At 35.5% G+C, this 16,096-nt stretch overlaps 4 protein-coding genes across 4 annotated transcripts in view; 2 read left to right on the plus strand and 2 right to left on the minus strand.

Moving 5' to 3' along the window:
• The window catches only part of LOC131781334 (G-protein-signaling modulator 2-like), a 3,873-nt gene extending 499 nt beyond the window's left edge, over positions 1–3,374 (plus strand). Inside the window, exons 1-2 of the mRNA XM_059097988.2 lie at positions 1–250; positions 890–3,374. The exon at positions 1–250 is cut by the window's left edge and continues 499 nt beyond it. Of these exons, the coding sequence (XP_058953971.2) occupies positions 1–250; positions 890–963 (324 nt within the window). The 3' untranslated portion in view covers positions 964–3,374. The remainder of the gene's footprint in view (positions 251–889) is intronic.
• On the minus strand, positions 1,735–2,955 carry LOC131781338 (melanocyte-stimulating hormone receptor-like). Its single transcript, XM_059097991.2, has one exon. The coding sequence runs from the start codon at positions 2,953–2,955 to the stop codon at positions 1,735–1,737; it is 1,221 nt and encodes a 406-aa protein (XP_058953974.2).
• A 3,055-nt stretch (positions 3,375–6,429) lies between the features above and the next one.
• Positions 6,430–12,799, minus strand: LOC131781306 (TLC domain-containing protein 4). The gene is made up of 7 exons (XM_059097946.2): positions 12,699–12,799; positions 11,902–12,076; positions 10,483–10,572; positions 9,685–9,743; positions 8,621–8,715; positions 8,231–8,304; positions 6,430–7,591 (listed from the first exon to the last, which is right to left on the minus strand). Exons 1-7 carry the CDS (start codon positions 12,709–12,711, stop codon positions 7,303–7,305), a joined length of 795 nt encoding a protein of 264 aa, XP_058953929.2. The 5' UTR covers positions 12,712–12,799; the 3' UTR covers positions 6,430–7,302.
• On the plus strand, positions 12,619–15,898 carry LOC131781332 (UDP-N-acetylglucosamine transferase subunit ALG14-like). The gene is made up of 5 exons (XM_059097986.2): positions 12,619–12,999; positions 14,016–14,170; positions 14,304–14,426; positions 14,897–14,956; positions 15,195–15,898. Exons 1-5 carry the CDS (start codon positions 12,858–12,860, stop codon positions 15,363–15,365), a joined length of 651 nt encoding a protein of 216 aa, XP_058953969.1. The 5' UTR covers positions 12,619–12,857; the 3' UTR covers positions 15,366–15,898.
• The last annotated feature ends 198 nt before the right edge of the window (positions 15,899–16,096 follow it).

Raw genomic sequence — 16,096 nt, forward strand, 5'->3', positions numbered from 1 at the left:
GAGTTACAAAACAAAAGTTGTCAAGCGAGGATGTACAACAATCTCGGAAACATCTCCGAGATGCAGCAAGACTTTGAAGGTGCCATTTATTATCAGTCACAAAGGCGAAAGATTGCCGAAAGTTTAAAAGACGGTAACAGCGTGTCGAAGGCCAACGCGAGTATTGCTAACGCATATCACTGCTTGGGGAATTTGAGGGCGAGCATTGCTTATTATGAAAGAGTTGTGCTTTGGTTAAGGAGAAAACTAGGTAAGCGACGGTGTCTCTGTAAGCTGCAAAAAGTCTTAAGTGGATCCAATATTTGGACATCGAAATATTTTAACAAAGAAAAAAAAATATAAAGCTGGTGAACTTTAATACGGCTTAGTTTTTTAAATTATCATCTTTTGAGAGAAGGTGTTAAAAAAAAGCCTCAGTCTGACAACTAGTGACCTCGGGTTCCCATTAAGTCTACAAAACGTTTTGGGACTTATAATCCTAATTTTCATTGAAAAACAAAGATTAAATACGTTTTATCCCCCCCCCCCCCCCGCTCCTATAACAGTGTTGTTGCTTATATAATTGCTGTTGCTGTTTTGTACTGTGTTGCCAGTTTTGTTTTGGTGGGTATAACCTTTTAATTTGTTTCGGCAAAATTTAAGGAATTTTAGGCATAGGAGGACCAAGCTTGATTATGATTTTTCGATAAACAAGTTATTCATTGACGAGTCTGTCATTCAGCCAAATACCTCTTCCTTCCCGTTACATTTCTTAGAAGTTTGTTCAAATGTGGCAGCAGATGCACAAATGCCCTACTCCACAATGTAAAACCGTCGCATATGTTTCGCGTTCCGTTGCCTCGTTGCTTTAGTGGAATGATAATGTTCAATATATTTTACTTGGTTTCAGTTTATCAGGAGCGACAAAGAAGTAGATTGGATCTTGTGTCACAGTTGCCAATTGAAGACGAACAGTGGGTGTAGGATATACTTGAGAAAAAAAAACAAGAAGCGGTCAAAAGTTGCAGTTTGAAATAGTTTAAATTTGATTTGCGCCAAATATAAACACGAGCGTTCGTACAAGTTTAAGCTGCGATGCTTTCCTTTCGTTTATGTAAAGTAATGGCGGGCTAAGCGGTTAATTTATTTCCAATTGAAATATCACCAGCTATCATATCTAATTTACTTAAACAGAGACATCATTAAGGTATGTTGACCTCTTCTACTAAATAAGAGACGACAGAAAAAGAGCAAGTAAAATTCTCCAGTGATTTTTTCTTGCTTTTACTCATGGATATACGAAGCATAGGAACGGTAATGTTGGGATTCGACATGCAAATTTCTTAGCCTTGGCCCAGCCTTAGGAGTCTGGGGATGGCATGCATCTTATCAAAGATGGCGGACTGATAGTTAGATATGGCGAATCAAATAGGGAGAAATTTCGTAGGGGAAAACGTTTGATTCTGTGTCTTGGAATCATTGGCTCTTAGTATTATGACAGTATATTCTAATTATGTTATATGCAGCACATCCATGAGTACACCATAGTGTCACTTTGATACGTGTATTCATACACCAAATTTTTTTGTGAAAACCCATGAACTCGATTCCATTCTGGATTCAACAAACTCCTTTTTAATTACTTTCTTAGACTCCAAATTTAACGTGGTTACAATGCATGCATTTTCTTGTCATGTTTCTGCTGCTAGCCATTTATCTTTACCGTTTGGTAAACAGCATTTCCTTCAGTGAGTATCAATGTGCCTGTTGTTTCTGACCGTAGATAAATGTTGCTCTGGCCTCACTGCGAGGAATGGGGCAGGACAATGACCTCCTCGGTAACATTTCCATTTTTCTATTTGGATCTGAAAGGAAGCCTTCGCTGAAGGATTTTGATTTGCTCAAGTTCTTATGCTTCTCCACCCTTCGTTTGTCTTTCAGTGAATAGTTTGTAATCTTTTCTTGGTTGTGTCGTGTTCTTTTTAGCCATGGCTGAAAGTCTGTGTTACCTTTTATTCCTACCATTTCTTTCAGAACTTTCCAGAACTGAGGATTTCTGAAACAGTAGAGGATTGGATTCAGCAGAGAGTTTAACTGTGCTAGACTTTGTGTTGAACGGAAAATAAAATACTGGTTTGTTTGAATTACGGGAAAAATATCTACGAATATAAATGCAGTTCCGGCTGGCAGAAAAGAAAAGAAGGCAACAAAGCTTAATAGGGCAGTCGTTGTAGCAATTTTGTATTCTGCTTTTTTTGTTATTAATACATTGAACCGACGGATGTCAGCTATCTTGCTTTTTCGCACTTCCAGAAACACCACCAAATAGAAATACAGAATAAGGATTAGACAACCAGTTATCACGACAAGTTCGCTCAACATCCAAGCTTTCACAGCATTCCTGGAAACTCTCAAATCCTGCATGATAAAAGCTGGGCATGCTGTAAAAATTGTCCACAACCAAGTGGCTAAAGCCAACTTTCTGAGACGGCTTCTTCTGGCAATAACTTGGTAGTCCATCCACCTTCGAATCGCCACGTACCTCTCCAGGGCAATAGCTGTCAAATGATATACTGAACATGCTAAAAGGATATTACTGAGGCAAAAACTGGCCCAGTCTAAGTGGCAAATATACGGAAACGAGACTCGGTAAACAATCAATACATCAACGGTTACTGTCGCAGGAATATCTAAGACCCCAATGAGAAGATCTGTTACGGCCATGCTGGATAGTAAAATGGTCCACTTCTTTCTTAAAATGTTCGTGTTCTGCATGGTAATGATAGCGAGAGTGTTTAAAAGTACGATACAAGGAGATGCAACAGATCGGATGATGACAAGAATATTCCAGCTGTAATCGTTCCCATCTTCGTTGAAGATCCATTTGAAATTTTCTCTTTCTGTGCAATAGAAAAGTGAATTTGGACTTGCCTTGCTAGCAGAGTCTTTGGTTGTTTCTGTACAGTTTAGGCACATGTCCATGAAATCGATGCTGTTTCTAGTCGTCCAAAAACTTTAACCGTTACCTATTTTTCATTCAGGCACTTTTCTTTCCAGGTGCAAAGGTTATCTTGCTCACTGAAAATATAATTCATGCAAATCACTTTTTTGCATATTTAACGATGATTAAGTAAACAATGACAATGGCTTTTCGACATCAGGAAATATAGTTTTCTCATATCATAGAAGAGATAGAGTGGGATTTAGGGTGCTTTAAGTCGTAATTCAATTTGCTTAGTTTGGACACTCGTAAACTAGCGGGATTTTTACGAAGACTGAACTGCTCTTGATGCAGTGTGATGCGACGTTAGCCGGTGCACCAGTGGACTATAAAAAGAAAAGTAAAAAGTTTTACCCTGGATTTTTCATAATATAACTTGCGTCACGAGAGGGACAGAAATAAAAAAGTAGTTTCTCCACAACGAAACAGGTTTAAAATCGACTGATAGGTAATTATTTACATTTGAATAAGTCGCAGTGGTGGAGTATACTTGACCTGAATAAATTGCAGATGTGTGGCCCTTAGAATTATAGCTAAACTACGCGAGCAGCACCGCAGTATCACTCATATTTGAAGATGGCAATGTATCAACGACTTATGAAAAAGGTTAGGCCTCCGGAAGAGTTCATGGATTCTAATGGGCATCGGGGGAGAAATACAAGAAAAATTTTCACGTGCTCATGTATGCTCCGGCATAAGTGAAAAGCTGTCGCCTCAAAGCTAACATCCTCCGACTTTAGCTTGGCCTCGAAATGTCAGCTTTTCAAAATTCTCTACCGCAGCTTATCACCTACATTCAATATCGATAGTAATGATTAGAACTCTCACCTTTATACACAACTTATGGTTGAGGCTAAAAATTTATGGCGGCAAATGAATAGCGAAGAGATGTACGATTATCAAATTGACATCGCTTAAAAACCCGGCAAAGCTTTTCAAACTGAATTGACGAATCAAACCGCTCGGTGAAAATTACTTTTATAGTGTTAATTCGTCTTAATAACGGTTTATGTAAAGACTGGACAATGATTCACATTTCTTTTTAAATTTGAAGCATAACTGATTCACCGTCCCGACACAGGCTAAATTTATTGCGGCAAATTATTAGTGCAGCAAACTGCCACTAGAATTAATAAATTTTTCGGCTCAGCGAACTTAAACTCTTCGGATTAAAGAATCTTATCATCCAGTTGATGTCAATTTTCAGGGTTAATATGTTTTTAAATACAGTTTAATCTAAAATATAAGTCAGTTCAAGAAAAGGCTTTCGAAATTCACTTGAATATGTCGCCGAGGCAAGTTTGATTCATTTCCTGACAGAAGGAAGGCAAATAATTAACTCAGATTCCCATGTTGAGTTCGAATGAAGCTCTCTCCGAATTTCGAACATACATCCGTTTAAATTTTTTGTTAGTTTTGTTTAACGAGTGAGTAAAGCTGATACAAAAATCAACACAGTAAGTAAATTGAGAATTTTTAGGTTCACTTATGCCTTTAAAGGTCATATCCGTAGAGCTTAACATTATTAATTTGACGTGAAGTTAAAGCAAGGCACTCAATTAATTGGATGGAAACGCATAACAACATCGACATTTGACATTCAATTTATAGAATTGACAATCCTAACAAAAACCTACACTTCCCTCATATCAATAGTATCTTTATTCACTTATGATAAAACGAAAAAGCGTTGATCTATCTGCAAAATCGTTTTTGGACGTCGAAACAACCTTTGGCCAACCATTTCCTTCTTGCAACTTGCGAGTGTTTGCCCAGTGACGATTCCAGAAATCTTTGCGCAAAGAAAAGAATCCGGTTACTAACAATTAACCCATTCAATAACCGGCCAAGTTGAAAGTCCCATTGAAATTTTCCTTTTCTACGAAAGAGAAAATCAAACTTATCTTGTCAGAAATGTTTCCGCTTTATACTTCACAAATTAAGGGCCTTTTATGAAACGGACAGAGTACCAATTGTATCCTCATATTTCTAAACCATAAAATTCTTATCACCAGCTGCTATTTCTTTGGAAGGTCATGTGCTATCCAGGTACAATAACTTAGGTCAATCACTTCCATTTGCCGTGGTCACTAAAGCACAACTCGTGCAATTAACCTCATTACGTTCGTAGAAATACCGTTGAAATTACTTCTTTTAACTACTCTGTTAATAAAAGTGTTCAAAACTCCAAAAGATGGTTGATCATGTCAGTATATTCGGAAGAAAAAACAAATTTCTCATCTCCGAAATAGAGTTATCGTGTGTCAATTTAGAGAAAGGTAAAGTGCGAAAATCGACTGAGAGGTGATTATTGACATCAATTGCTAGAGAAGTGGAAAAGACCTTCACAAGTACATTAAAGCGCAGGTGATGTGCCCACCAGTACTACAATTAGTGGATGTAATTAAACTGCAACACAATGTCTCTTAGAAGGGTGGACGCTTGGAGGTGTAATGGATTTGAAATGGCATCAAGGGAAAAGATAAAATTAGAAACTTTTCTAATGGCAACGATTATGCCATACAGTAAAAATCGCTGCACGGAAGGTAAAAAAATAGTCAGACGCTGTAGCTGTTACGTTAGCTACTAAAGACTGATCGACGTAAATGTTTTAAATGCTAGAAATGTGACTTAAAATAAAGAAAAATGAAGTTGTAAAAAGGTGAATTTACTATTCATTATTTTTAATAGTTCTATTTTTTAACGTGTTTATCTTTTTATCATTATTTTTATTATTAACATCATTTTTAATATTTGATTCATTTTCATTGTTTTTAATTGATTTTAATTGATTTTAATATTATTGATTGTTAATTTTTAATCTCTATTTCTTGACCATTTTTAATTTATTTTTAAAATATTTTAATCTTTTTTAGTAATCCACCAAGTATTTAATCAAGAGAATATATTCTCTTGCCGAACTCAGGATTTCCTTGTAACATCCCCTGCAAGCTGGGAAGTAGACACTGTTAGCTTTTAATTTGTTATGTAAATACCCGTAGTTTAATTCAGATTCCTTCATCCCATTCTGAAAGGCACATTTTTTATCAGCAGAGTTTGAAGTCAGTGTATCACTAATAAGGAAAATAAATAGTGGCTGTAAAGGATAGGACTGGACAGTGCTTTATCAGTAAACAGAATAGATGTTTCCAGCACTCTGGAACGTATTTGGTTAACTTTTTTCCGCCAGAAATTGTTGTAAGAATCATTTCAAATTTTTAGCAGGTGCAAAATGGTCCGACAGCCGAAGGATCTCCACTGCCTACCGGCCCCAAAAAATGACAGCCTTGCACCTGTGAGCTGATCAAGTAATACCTTGAAAGACCCTGATCACAAAAGGGTTTCATCCCAAGGCACACATGTGTTAGACATGTTTCCCGTGTGAGTAGAAATTGGTGCATAGGGATCATACTATCAGACAGTAAACAGTTCCAGGATAATGAATAAATCTTTCATTTTATTTATTTTTATTGCTAATCTAAATAAACACTATAAATATATTTGTCAAAAGCTCAAAATTCTTATTTCTAATGATAAATAATAGACATAATTTGCTACAAATTTTAGAGAAATTGTACATAAAAAATGCTATATCATGAAGTTAGAAATGCATAAAAATTAGGGTAATGTTGCTTTTTTTATCTTTGTAATATATTTTTTTGCCGTCAAGTAGGTTAATCTACACAAATCTTAGCTTACCCATTCACAAATAAACAACTCATCCCAAATCTAGATTGATAAACATAATTTGCAATTATTTTAGAGAAATTGTACATAAAAAATGCTATGTCATAAAGTAAGTAATTCATAAAAATTAGGGTTTTCTTCTATCTTTGTAATATATTTTTTAGCCTTCACGTAGGTCAATCCACACAGATCTTTGCTTACCCATACACAAATAAAATACTCATCCTAAATCTAGACAGATTGACAATAACTAACAATAGCTAACGTTATATTCTTCCACAATAAGTGGAAATAAAAAAAGGAAAAAACAGTTGGCTTTCAAAAATCCAAACAAACAAAACAAACAAACAAAGAAACGAAAACAAAAAACGGGGATCAATGAACGTGTGGGTGTAAGGCAGTGGAAATTGAACATGGAATTCATAAAAAATTGCATAAAGATCAAGGCCCAGTTGTTCAAAAGGCAGATAGTGTTAACCACTGAATAAATCGCTATCCAGCAAATAAGTGTTAATAAATGTACTATGCTATCCATCAGCAGTAATTTATCCTGTGGATAGCCTCATCTGCCCTTCACACAACTAGGGCCATGATATAACAAGTATCCAATATTGTAACATTTACATAATTCATTGTCAGTCTTTACGATCTTTAAGCTTTTGAGTCAGCTTCATTGCACCCTTAACTATCTTGGTAAACCAATATAAGTTTATTATGTCCAGCACAATGCAGGTAGAAATCCAGAAAAAATTAATAAGTGCACCCAGCTGCAGTTGTTCTTCACTTCCCCAGACCAAATAACACTTGTAATAGTAAATGGGCATCATTAGTATACGGCAGAAGAAGAAAGAAGCACCCATAACATATCCATTGATGATGAAGCTGCTAGATGACCTCTGATGACCAACAGCATCAAAAAACCACCTTTGGGAAGCCAAGAGATGTAAAAATCAAAGAAAATATAACAAAGTGTTAAAAGAGACATGAGTGTGCACCTACAACACAACTCAAAGGTAGGTCCCTTGAAACTCAATCCTTGATCTTTGATTCTCAAAAAGTTCAAGGATCAAGGAGTTTTCCTGCCATTAATTTTTCACAATTTTGATAATTTCAAGCGAAACTTTGCTCAAATTACATATGTAGTTCTGCTGTTTTGAACAAAAGCCTCATGCATATTATTGTATTTACTGTAAACATGACCCTCTTTGTTATCTCACACCTGAATGTTGTTTTCACGGTGTCGAAGACATTCTTTGCCACTCTGCCATATCCATAATTTCCTCACTCAAACCTTGTAATAATTAGATGTTCTGATAAATTCTTTAAAGTATCAAGCCACAATCATTTTCCAATTTCCATTTTCCATTATATTTACTTATCTCATTACCACTAAAATTTTACAGTGTCTGGGTAGACTGAAAAGAAAACTAAGTCACATGATAGCATGAGAGTGACATGTACAGGTACCTCTGTGTTTAGGGGAGTAAGACATGAAAATATGCAGAACACAGATCTGGTGAGAACTATAAATGTCATTGCTAAGTAATTCTCAAACAAACTAACCTCTGATTCACAAATGGGGTGGAGATCTCTGCAAGTTGACGAACATTAGCAAAGTAAGGCAAAACCCCACTGACCTACAAAGGAAAATTGATTCCTCAACCTAACTTGAGTATCAGAATTATTCACTTATCAGTATGAGACTTATAACTATGAAAACAGCCTTTATTATTTAGCTGCTACAGACTTAAAAAAGTTACTGTTAATAATTTATTATAACTATAATTGTAATGTTACTATCATTGCTGGTAGAGTGTTGGAGTATTTTCCATACATCTTTCTATTGTAGGGGACTAAATATCATAGTCACTAGTGACCACAGCTTGGTTGTTGTTTCCTTTGTTAATGAGCGGTACTGTATCTGTTCACATAAACAGTGTAAAACAGTCTTACCACAACAAAATAATATGCTGATATTGCCATGAGGTGGTGAACCAAAGTAAACAAATCTCCAATGTACTTGTAGGACCAGACTATGATAAGGAAATCTGAAATAATCAACGAGAAAATTGAATAATTTTTAGACAGTAAATTTGAATTTTGGTGACAATTATGATACTTAGTTTGAAAAAATGTTTATCATCTGTAAAGTACATGAATATTTCTGATAGACTGATTGTTTATTTATGGCATACTAGGGATCACTTCACTTCAATTTGCACTTTATCTATCTTCTCATATACACAAAATACTCCTTTGACCTGCAGATAGCAGATGCTAGTTTGCACAGGTCAATATGATATGTAATAACTACATCTGAGGTTAAAGTTTTGAAATTCTGACATAATACCCTAATTTTTAGAAACTTGGGAGTCCTATGGTGATTCCTTGGTAAAAATAATTGTGAACGCCAGCACCCCCTGTGGAACTCCGTGTTATCAAAGCTTTCATTGTGTCTCAAGCAAAAGTTGAATAATTATTGAATTTTATACTGTCTGACAAATTAGTAACTAATATTGAAAAAATTAATGATAAACATTTCATGTCAGATGAATCATCAGTGAGTGGGAAACCCTGAGAAGCTGGAAACATCAAAGATCAGCCAGCCTGCAGGAATAGGCTATCAGAGTGATAATTTTGTCTGCACTAAAAAAATGGGATATAATGTACAGGCTGCCATAAAGTTTTGACATATTTACTTACAAATCTGTCAGAGAGCTTTTTCAATGACCCTGATTTTGTTAGTTAGTTTGTTTATTTTTTTAATTTTACCAGCTATTCCACTTGTACCATTGCATTTTATAAAATGATATCTAAAGCATATATGTACTCAAAGGCTTATGATCCATCAAATATTTTTGCTTGCACACAATTGGCCTAAATGCATGTGACAGAAGCTCACAGTTTCCCGCCAGCTTCACTATCAGAAAACTGTTCGTGTTTTGGAACAGATGATGTCCATGGAAAAATATCTGTGCATATTTTTGCACCAAATAGAGGCTATTGTTTACATATACCTGCTAAAATGTACCCCAATGTAATAGCTACTCCAACTCTTACTAACACCCCATCATTTCTATAAAGAAAGGAAGACAACTGAAGTAAACATATTAAAAATGATGGTTTACAAAACTAAATTAATACAGTTGAACCGTGACTGTTCAGACCTCAATTTCAAATCCAAATTTTTTGATCATTCACACTTCCCTCTCTGCTCCCTTTTGTCTCCGCAGATATCAGTCATATTATCAGTCACATTCAAGATATATAACAACTTTTTCCATAAATACAACTTCAAAGAATGATAGAACTTGGGATGTGCAATATGCTGTAGCAGCTTGAACAAACTGATTCACATCAGCATTTTAGGTTGTGAAACATTGTTGTAAAACACTCTTTGAAATACTTTGGCAAATTTTTATCAATGATGCACAATGATTTGAGAATGCACTTTTTTAAGAATGAAATTATTTTGTAATATTGTATACTGAATTCAGTTCTATTGGGGGTGGGGGGACTCATTGATATCCATACTTTGGATTGTTTAGAATCTCCATAATCTGGACCATTCACAAGTCCAGAAAACCTTGGTTTTCCTTCATATAATTTTAATCAATGGTAACTATTTTACAGATGTTTTTCAAACACATTTTTGCTGATGGCCATTATTTCTATCAGTTCACACTATGATATGCACCCATGTTAAATAAAGTTCACTATTTCATCAGTTTACACTGTGCTATGAACCCTTGTTAAATAAAGTTCATCATCAATAAAAACTTGACAAAATCTGCTTACAAACAAATGGAACATACTTGATTGGATTGGAAGCTGTTTCCACATCAAATATGAAGCAATACAAACTGATTGTGCTGACAACCACTGCATGCAAATTTGAACCGATCCTGCAATAGAGGAAAAGCTTCTTGTTATAAACAGTTGAAAAATTCTCACTTACTATGTAGAGATTCATTTTACAATGTTGTTTACAAATTGATTTTGTTCTGACTGTGCCTCTCTCAGAAAACATACATAAGTAACATGTGAAATGCACAAGGGAAGTACTGATTATTATTTCCTTACAGGCTTACAATCTCTACATTCACTGTCTATGGTACAATTCTTCACATTTAATTGTTTACTTTTTCATTGCAAAATAAATTAACTACCCGTAAATGCTGAAATGGTGAAAATATAATAAGCACTTAGCCTTAAATAAGTGCCCACTCTTAAGGTCCAAACATTTAATAAGCACCCAGGAAGCTTAACCCTTTCACTCCCAAGATCTCAATAGTAGTTCCCCTTACTTTTTTCCATACAATGCCTACATGTTAGTTTGAAGAACTTGGAATTAGATCAACTTATAATCCCCAAATTGATATTTTTCTTTATTCTCATCATGTGTCTGCTTGAGTTTGTAGTGACATTGTAATGAGAAATTCTGTTTTGGTCACTCATGGGAGTGAAAGAGTTTATTGAATAAATTAAGTACAAATTCAAACCACTCAAAGGGAGTAGCAGGAGTCCTTAATGTGTCATTTCCACCTTGACCTACTGTGTAGACATTTTCTTGAATGATAATAAGACAGTTGCCTGTAAATGAAGCCTTTTAAAGTTAAGAATGCTGTGGAGATTGACTAGTCTAGAAAGCTCACTTGCATTATTATTTTGGATGGAGGTGGAAGAGAAGCAAAATGAATGAAAACAAGGGAAGGAAAAGCTGAACCAAGATAAAAAGTGGGAAGGGATTGAAGCTGGTAAAAAGTGGAGAGAGCTAGGGAAAAGTAGTTTTTGTCACAGACAATTTATAATCTGTTGAATACGTATTCCACAGTTTTGAATGACTTGTCCGATTGAAATGCAAGTTAGTGTGGATGTGGAGGAGCCATAAAAAACAAAACAAGTTGATAGGTTGATAGGGGTAGAAAAGAATCTGATCATAAAGAATTAATCCCATTACTTTCAAGATCTTATTGTAAATTCTCCCCTCTAGCTACTACAAATTCCCTTGTAAAATAGTTATGAGAAGTTGGCATTAGATCAAGTGACACTTTTTAGCTGATAAGCTTGAGTATTCTCATTATCTGTTTGCTGGATAATGTGTGGATATAATACCGAGAAGTTATATTTTAATCACTTTTTGGAGTTAAAGGATAAGGGTCAGGTACTTCAAGGGAAGGAAAGAGGATTACAGAAATGACAGAGGGTCTGATTGTGTCAATAATCATCATCACCTTGTGTCCCAGTCAGTTTTTTTGGCAACACTGAGCTCGCAGTATCCTGAGGAGATCCGTGCTGAGAATCTTGGGCTCACAAAATAAAATAAAAACAAGCAGAGTACAAAACTAGCTGCTGATGTATAGAAACAAAGACTGAAGTCCTTCAGCTCCCTCTTATGTTCACCAACATCTGAAAGAAAAGGGATTAAGAGCAATCAATACAGTCTGCCAGTCCCTCATTGACAACACTCAATGTGATTACAGTTTTGTTTTCCATTAGAAGGTTAAATTGACAATTCAATCCCAAGAAAGATTGTTTAACCGTTCTCCTAATATCGCACCATCCAACCTTCTTTACCCTACTGAAGGCGGTAAAATTTCCTCACAGCCCCATACAATTGTAAAAAAATCAGTTTTCCCAATGGCAATGTATTTTTTTGTCATTGTTTTCTCAATCCAAGAACTGAATGCATAATGTAGTATGGTGCTGTGCGGAAATTTTACCCTGAAAGCCGACCACAAAAAGACGATCATTCAACTGACCCCATGGCGAAGAATGGAGGAGGGTGCAAGGTTTACTCGAGCCCGTTGACGAGTGCTCCGATACTAAAGTTATTCAACGTCTCAATGTCCAATATATCAACAAATACGAGCGAATAAACACTCGAAGTGGGAGACCGCCCTCTAGAGCTTGCGCACTCGTGCGATCAATCAGGATGAAATTCCTTTACATCCCTCAGGCGCGACGCAAGATTTGAAGGACAACAAAGCGTACTAGCTTAAGAAAAGTGCTTCAACAAAGGAACACCTACCAAATCCATTCATCCTAAACGAATCCACTCATGAATATTTGGAGTGCTCACTTTGAAAAACAAAAGGTCATACACGACACGGTGTCCCGCCAGAATTCTTGAGCCTGCATACATGCAGCGGCAATACCCATCTCGCTCTACCTCTTCACTCCTGCAAAAATGTTCTACGTACTTTTTGTTGTAGTTCTTTTCTTAGTTCTCTTACTGATACTTCGCACTGTATATGTGCTGAAGAAAAAAAGAAATCAAGGTTCTTTGGACAGGAGAAAGTCAGCTAAAGTAATGGTGGTTGCCGGCTCAGGTACACTTATCCAGAAGTACCACAAGTGCTTTTCCTTCGCAAATATGAATGAGTAGCTAATTAGCAGAATTTTTGTTTTAATTTTTATTTATATTTAAAATGAACATGGATTCTAGAGATGAATGTGTCTGCATGTATGTGTATTTCGATCACAGCCAGCTTAAGCGTAATTTCTCCTTGGATTGATCATTTGATACAATGGTGGCAAGATTTCCGCACAGTCCCATATTTAGTATGCATTAATATTTCTTGGATAAAAAGAGCAATGGCAATAGGTTGCCTTTGTGACTACAGCTTTGTTTAGAGGTTGTACGGAAATCTACCCCATTCTCCTCAAAATTTGAGGATGAGAACTAAAAAATTACCTGATGGAAAATGTCCTCTTTTTCTTTATCGCCTCCCTTTCAAAGATATATTTTTATCAACATTAACAATACCTCCATTGTTATGAAATAGGTTGTTGTTCATCGTGGTAGCTGGATGATGATATAAATTTGTTCTGTTGTCTCACGACAAAGTCACTAGATGTAGCTGAAGATGCAATCTACATCTAGTAACTTGGTTGTGAGACAAATTTATATCATCATTACATCCATTGTTTTGATATAGCATCAGATTCTTATAAAAGGCCAAAAAAAAAAGATGGCTCAGATGCTCTACTATTGTATTATAAATGATTCAAATACATTCATGATAAGTACTAAAAGTAAGAATTTAAGGGGTAAGTTTTAAAAAAACTGTGGTGGCCTGTATTGGTAAGGGATATTACAGGATAATTTGGCTTTATCTACCAAGTTGATAATGTAAATTAGTCACTGTAAAGATTTTCTAAAGCTGATGTTTCGAGTGCGATAATGAAGGGCTAACGCTCACAAAATCAGCTTTGTAAACTCTTTATGGAGGCCAGTTTAAATACATGAACTTTATCAACACAGTTGATAGGACCCTTTTATCTAGATGATTAAGCCTTCACTCTCCCTCTGTCTTCCAAATTGATCATGTTTTCATTTTTGTAGGTGGTCATACTTCAGAGATGCTCAGACTTATGGGCTCACTGTCTTCTTGTTATCAACCAAGGATCTATATTGTTGCTGAGACTGATAAAATGAGTGAAGACAAGATTAATAGTTTTGAAAAATCTAAGAAGAAGGAAGATGAGGATAAATCAGGGGTACATGTTAACACCTCTCCATAATTCTCTCTCTCTCTCTTCTTAAAGTTAAGTTTTCATATTTTTTTTTATTGAATGAAAATTGACGCACATTTTTCTTTCCTAAGACTCTTTCATTTACTTCTTTTCACAGTTTAAAATAGTTAAAATTCCACGAAGTAGAGAAGTACGTCAATCATGGCTTTCTTCAATCTTTACAACTTTGAATGCCTTGACTTTTTCATTTCCTGTTGTATTGCAAGAGAAACCAGATTTGGTAAGTACATATAAATATTTCCTGCCATTGAATAAGATTTCCTGTTCAAGCAAAGAGGCTTTGTCACATTTGTCACTTCCTTCATTCCTGGCTGTAAATGCTCCTGATTTCAATGTGGTCTGTTTTGGCAGCAGTCCAGGCTTTCCCTGCTCTTGATTGAACCCTTTGACACTAACCAGCAGGTGTGATTAACATCTAAATTCTCCTTAAAATATCACCCTTTGAATCACATTAAGGTCACAAGAATAAAGGAAATGATCACCAACTAAAGAAGCTCTTGATTGTGAAACAGATTCTCCTTGTCAACACCTTAGGAAATGTATAGAGAAAAGTGTGGAGAATATGCATACTGATGCTTGGGTGTAAAAGGTTAACAATCAAGCTATCCAGTATGTTTGAATATTCTTCTTATTGTAATGTGCATAGAGGAACCACTGAGTGCCTCTGTCTCAGATTTTTTTTCTTTGTAGATTCTTTGTAATGGTCCAGGAACATGCATTCCAATTAATGTAGCAGCATTTGTGTTAAAAGTAAGAAAATTTTATTTAACCTCTACTTATGTTATTTGTCAATAAGAGGATGTAATTTTTGTGATAACAAGTAATTTATACTTTCTCTTGGAAATTCTTGAATGTAGTGAAATGTTGAGTAGGAAGCAGTGAATGAAAATTTTTTTTTTAACATTTAGTAGTCAGCATACAACTAAACATTGTTTTGGACTGATAGTAAAATCATCTTGGTTTTGTGTTTTTGTTTGTTTTTTTCCAGATTTTTGGTGTAAGGGATATTACGATGGTGTTTGTTGAGAGCATTTGCAGAGTAAAGACATTATCACTATCTGGGAAAATCATGTACTGCTTTGCAGATTATTTTATTGTTCAATGGCAACAGCTCCAGACAATTTTTCCCAAGTCCATTTACCTTGGACGGCTGGTGTAGTAGTGTGAAGCCTTCATTTAACAAAAGGCCGGGACTTGTGATGACAGTACCATACTCGTAACAGAATTGTACAAATTAAATTATATTTATAAGTTGCTAAAAAATGGAAACTGTCAGTAGTAAATTTATTGGTGAATTGTAATATTTGAAAAAGCTAATACCAATAGGGTAAAATAAACTTATGCTAATGCTGTTGTACTTGATGCACTTTAGGGTCACTTGGTAAGCCTCAGTGTATCCCTTTTCACTCCTCTGCGCCCAAAAGTTGGCAGGCAGGATTCTGGGTTGAAACACAGCAGGGTCACAGTTTTGTATTCTTGAGTATATTTGAATCACACAGTACCTCTCTTTATGCAGAAGTGTAAATGGGTTCCTCAACTTTGCTGATACATTGAGGCCACTTTATTGGACATTTTTGAACTAATATCTTCATTGACTCAGTAATTATAACAAAACTATTATCTGATAAGAAGCAACAGGCTCCCTAAGAACAATTGTGATTAAAATGGGTTATGAGAAAAGAAAAGCTAACAAATTGGGGAAATTTATCCATTCATTCCTCGAGCTAGTAGTGTGACATGTCAATTTTTCACGTTTCTAAACTGAAAAATAAAAGAAAATCTTTGAAAGGATTGAAAGGGAAAGGGAAAGAAAAGGACAGAGCCTAAGAAAGAGCGTCATGAAAAATTTTATTTTTCCTTCACTCCAATCCACTGTTGAAAACGGAAGCC

This window comes from Pocillopora verrucosa, chromosome 12, assembly GCF_036669915.1.
Source record: "Pocillopora verrucosa isolate sample1 chromosome 12, ASM3666991v2, whole genome shotgun sequence".
Lineage (NCBI taxonomy): Eukaryota > Metazoa > Cnidaria > Anthozoa > Scleractinia > Pocilloporidae > Pocillopora > Pocillopora verrucosa.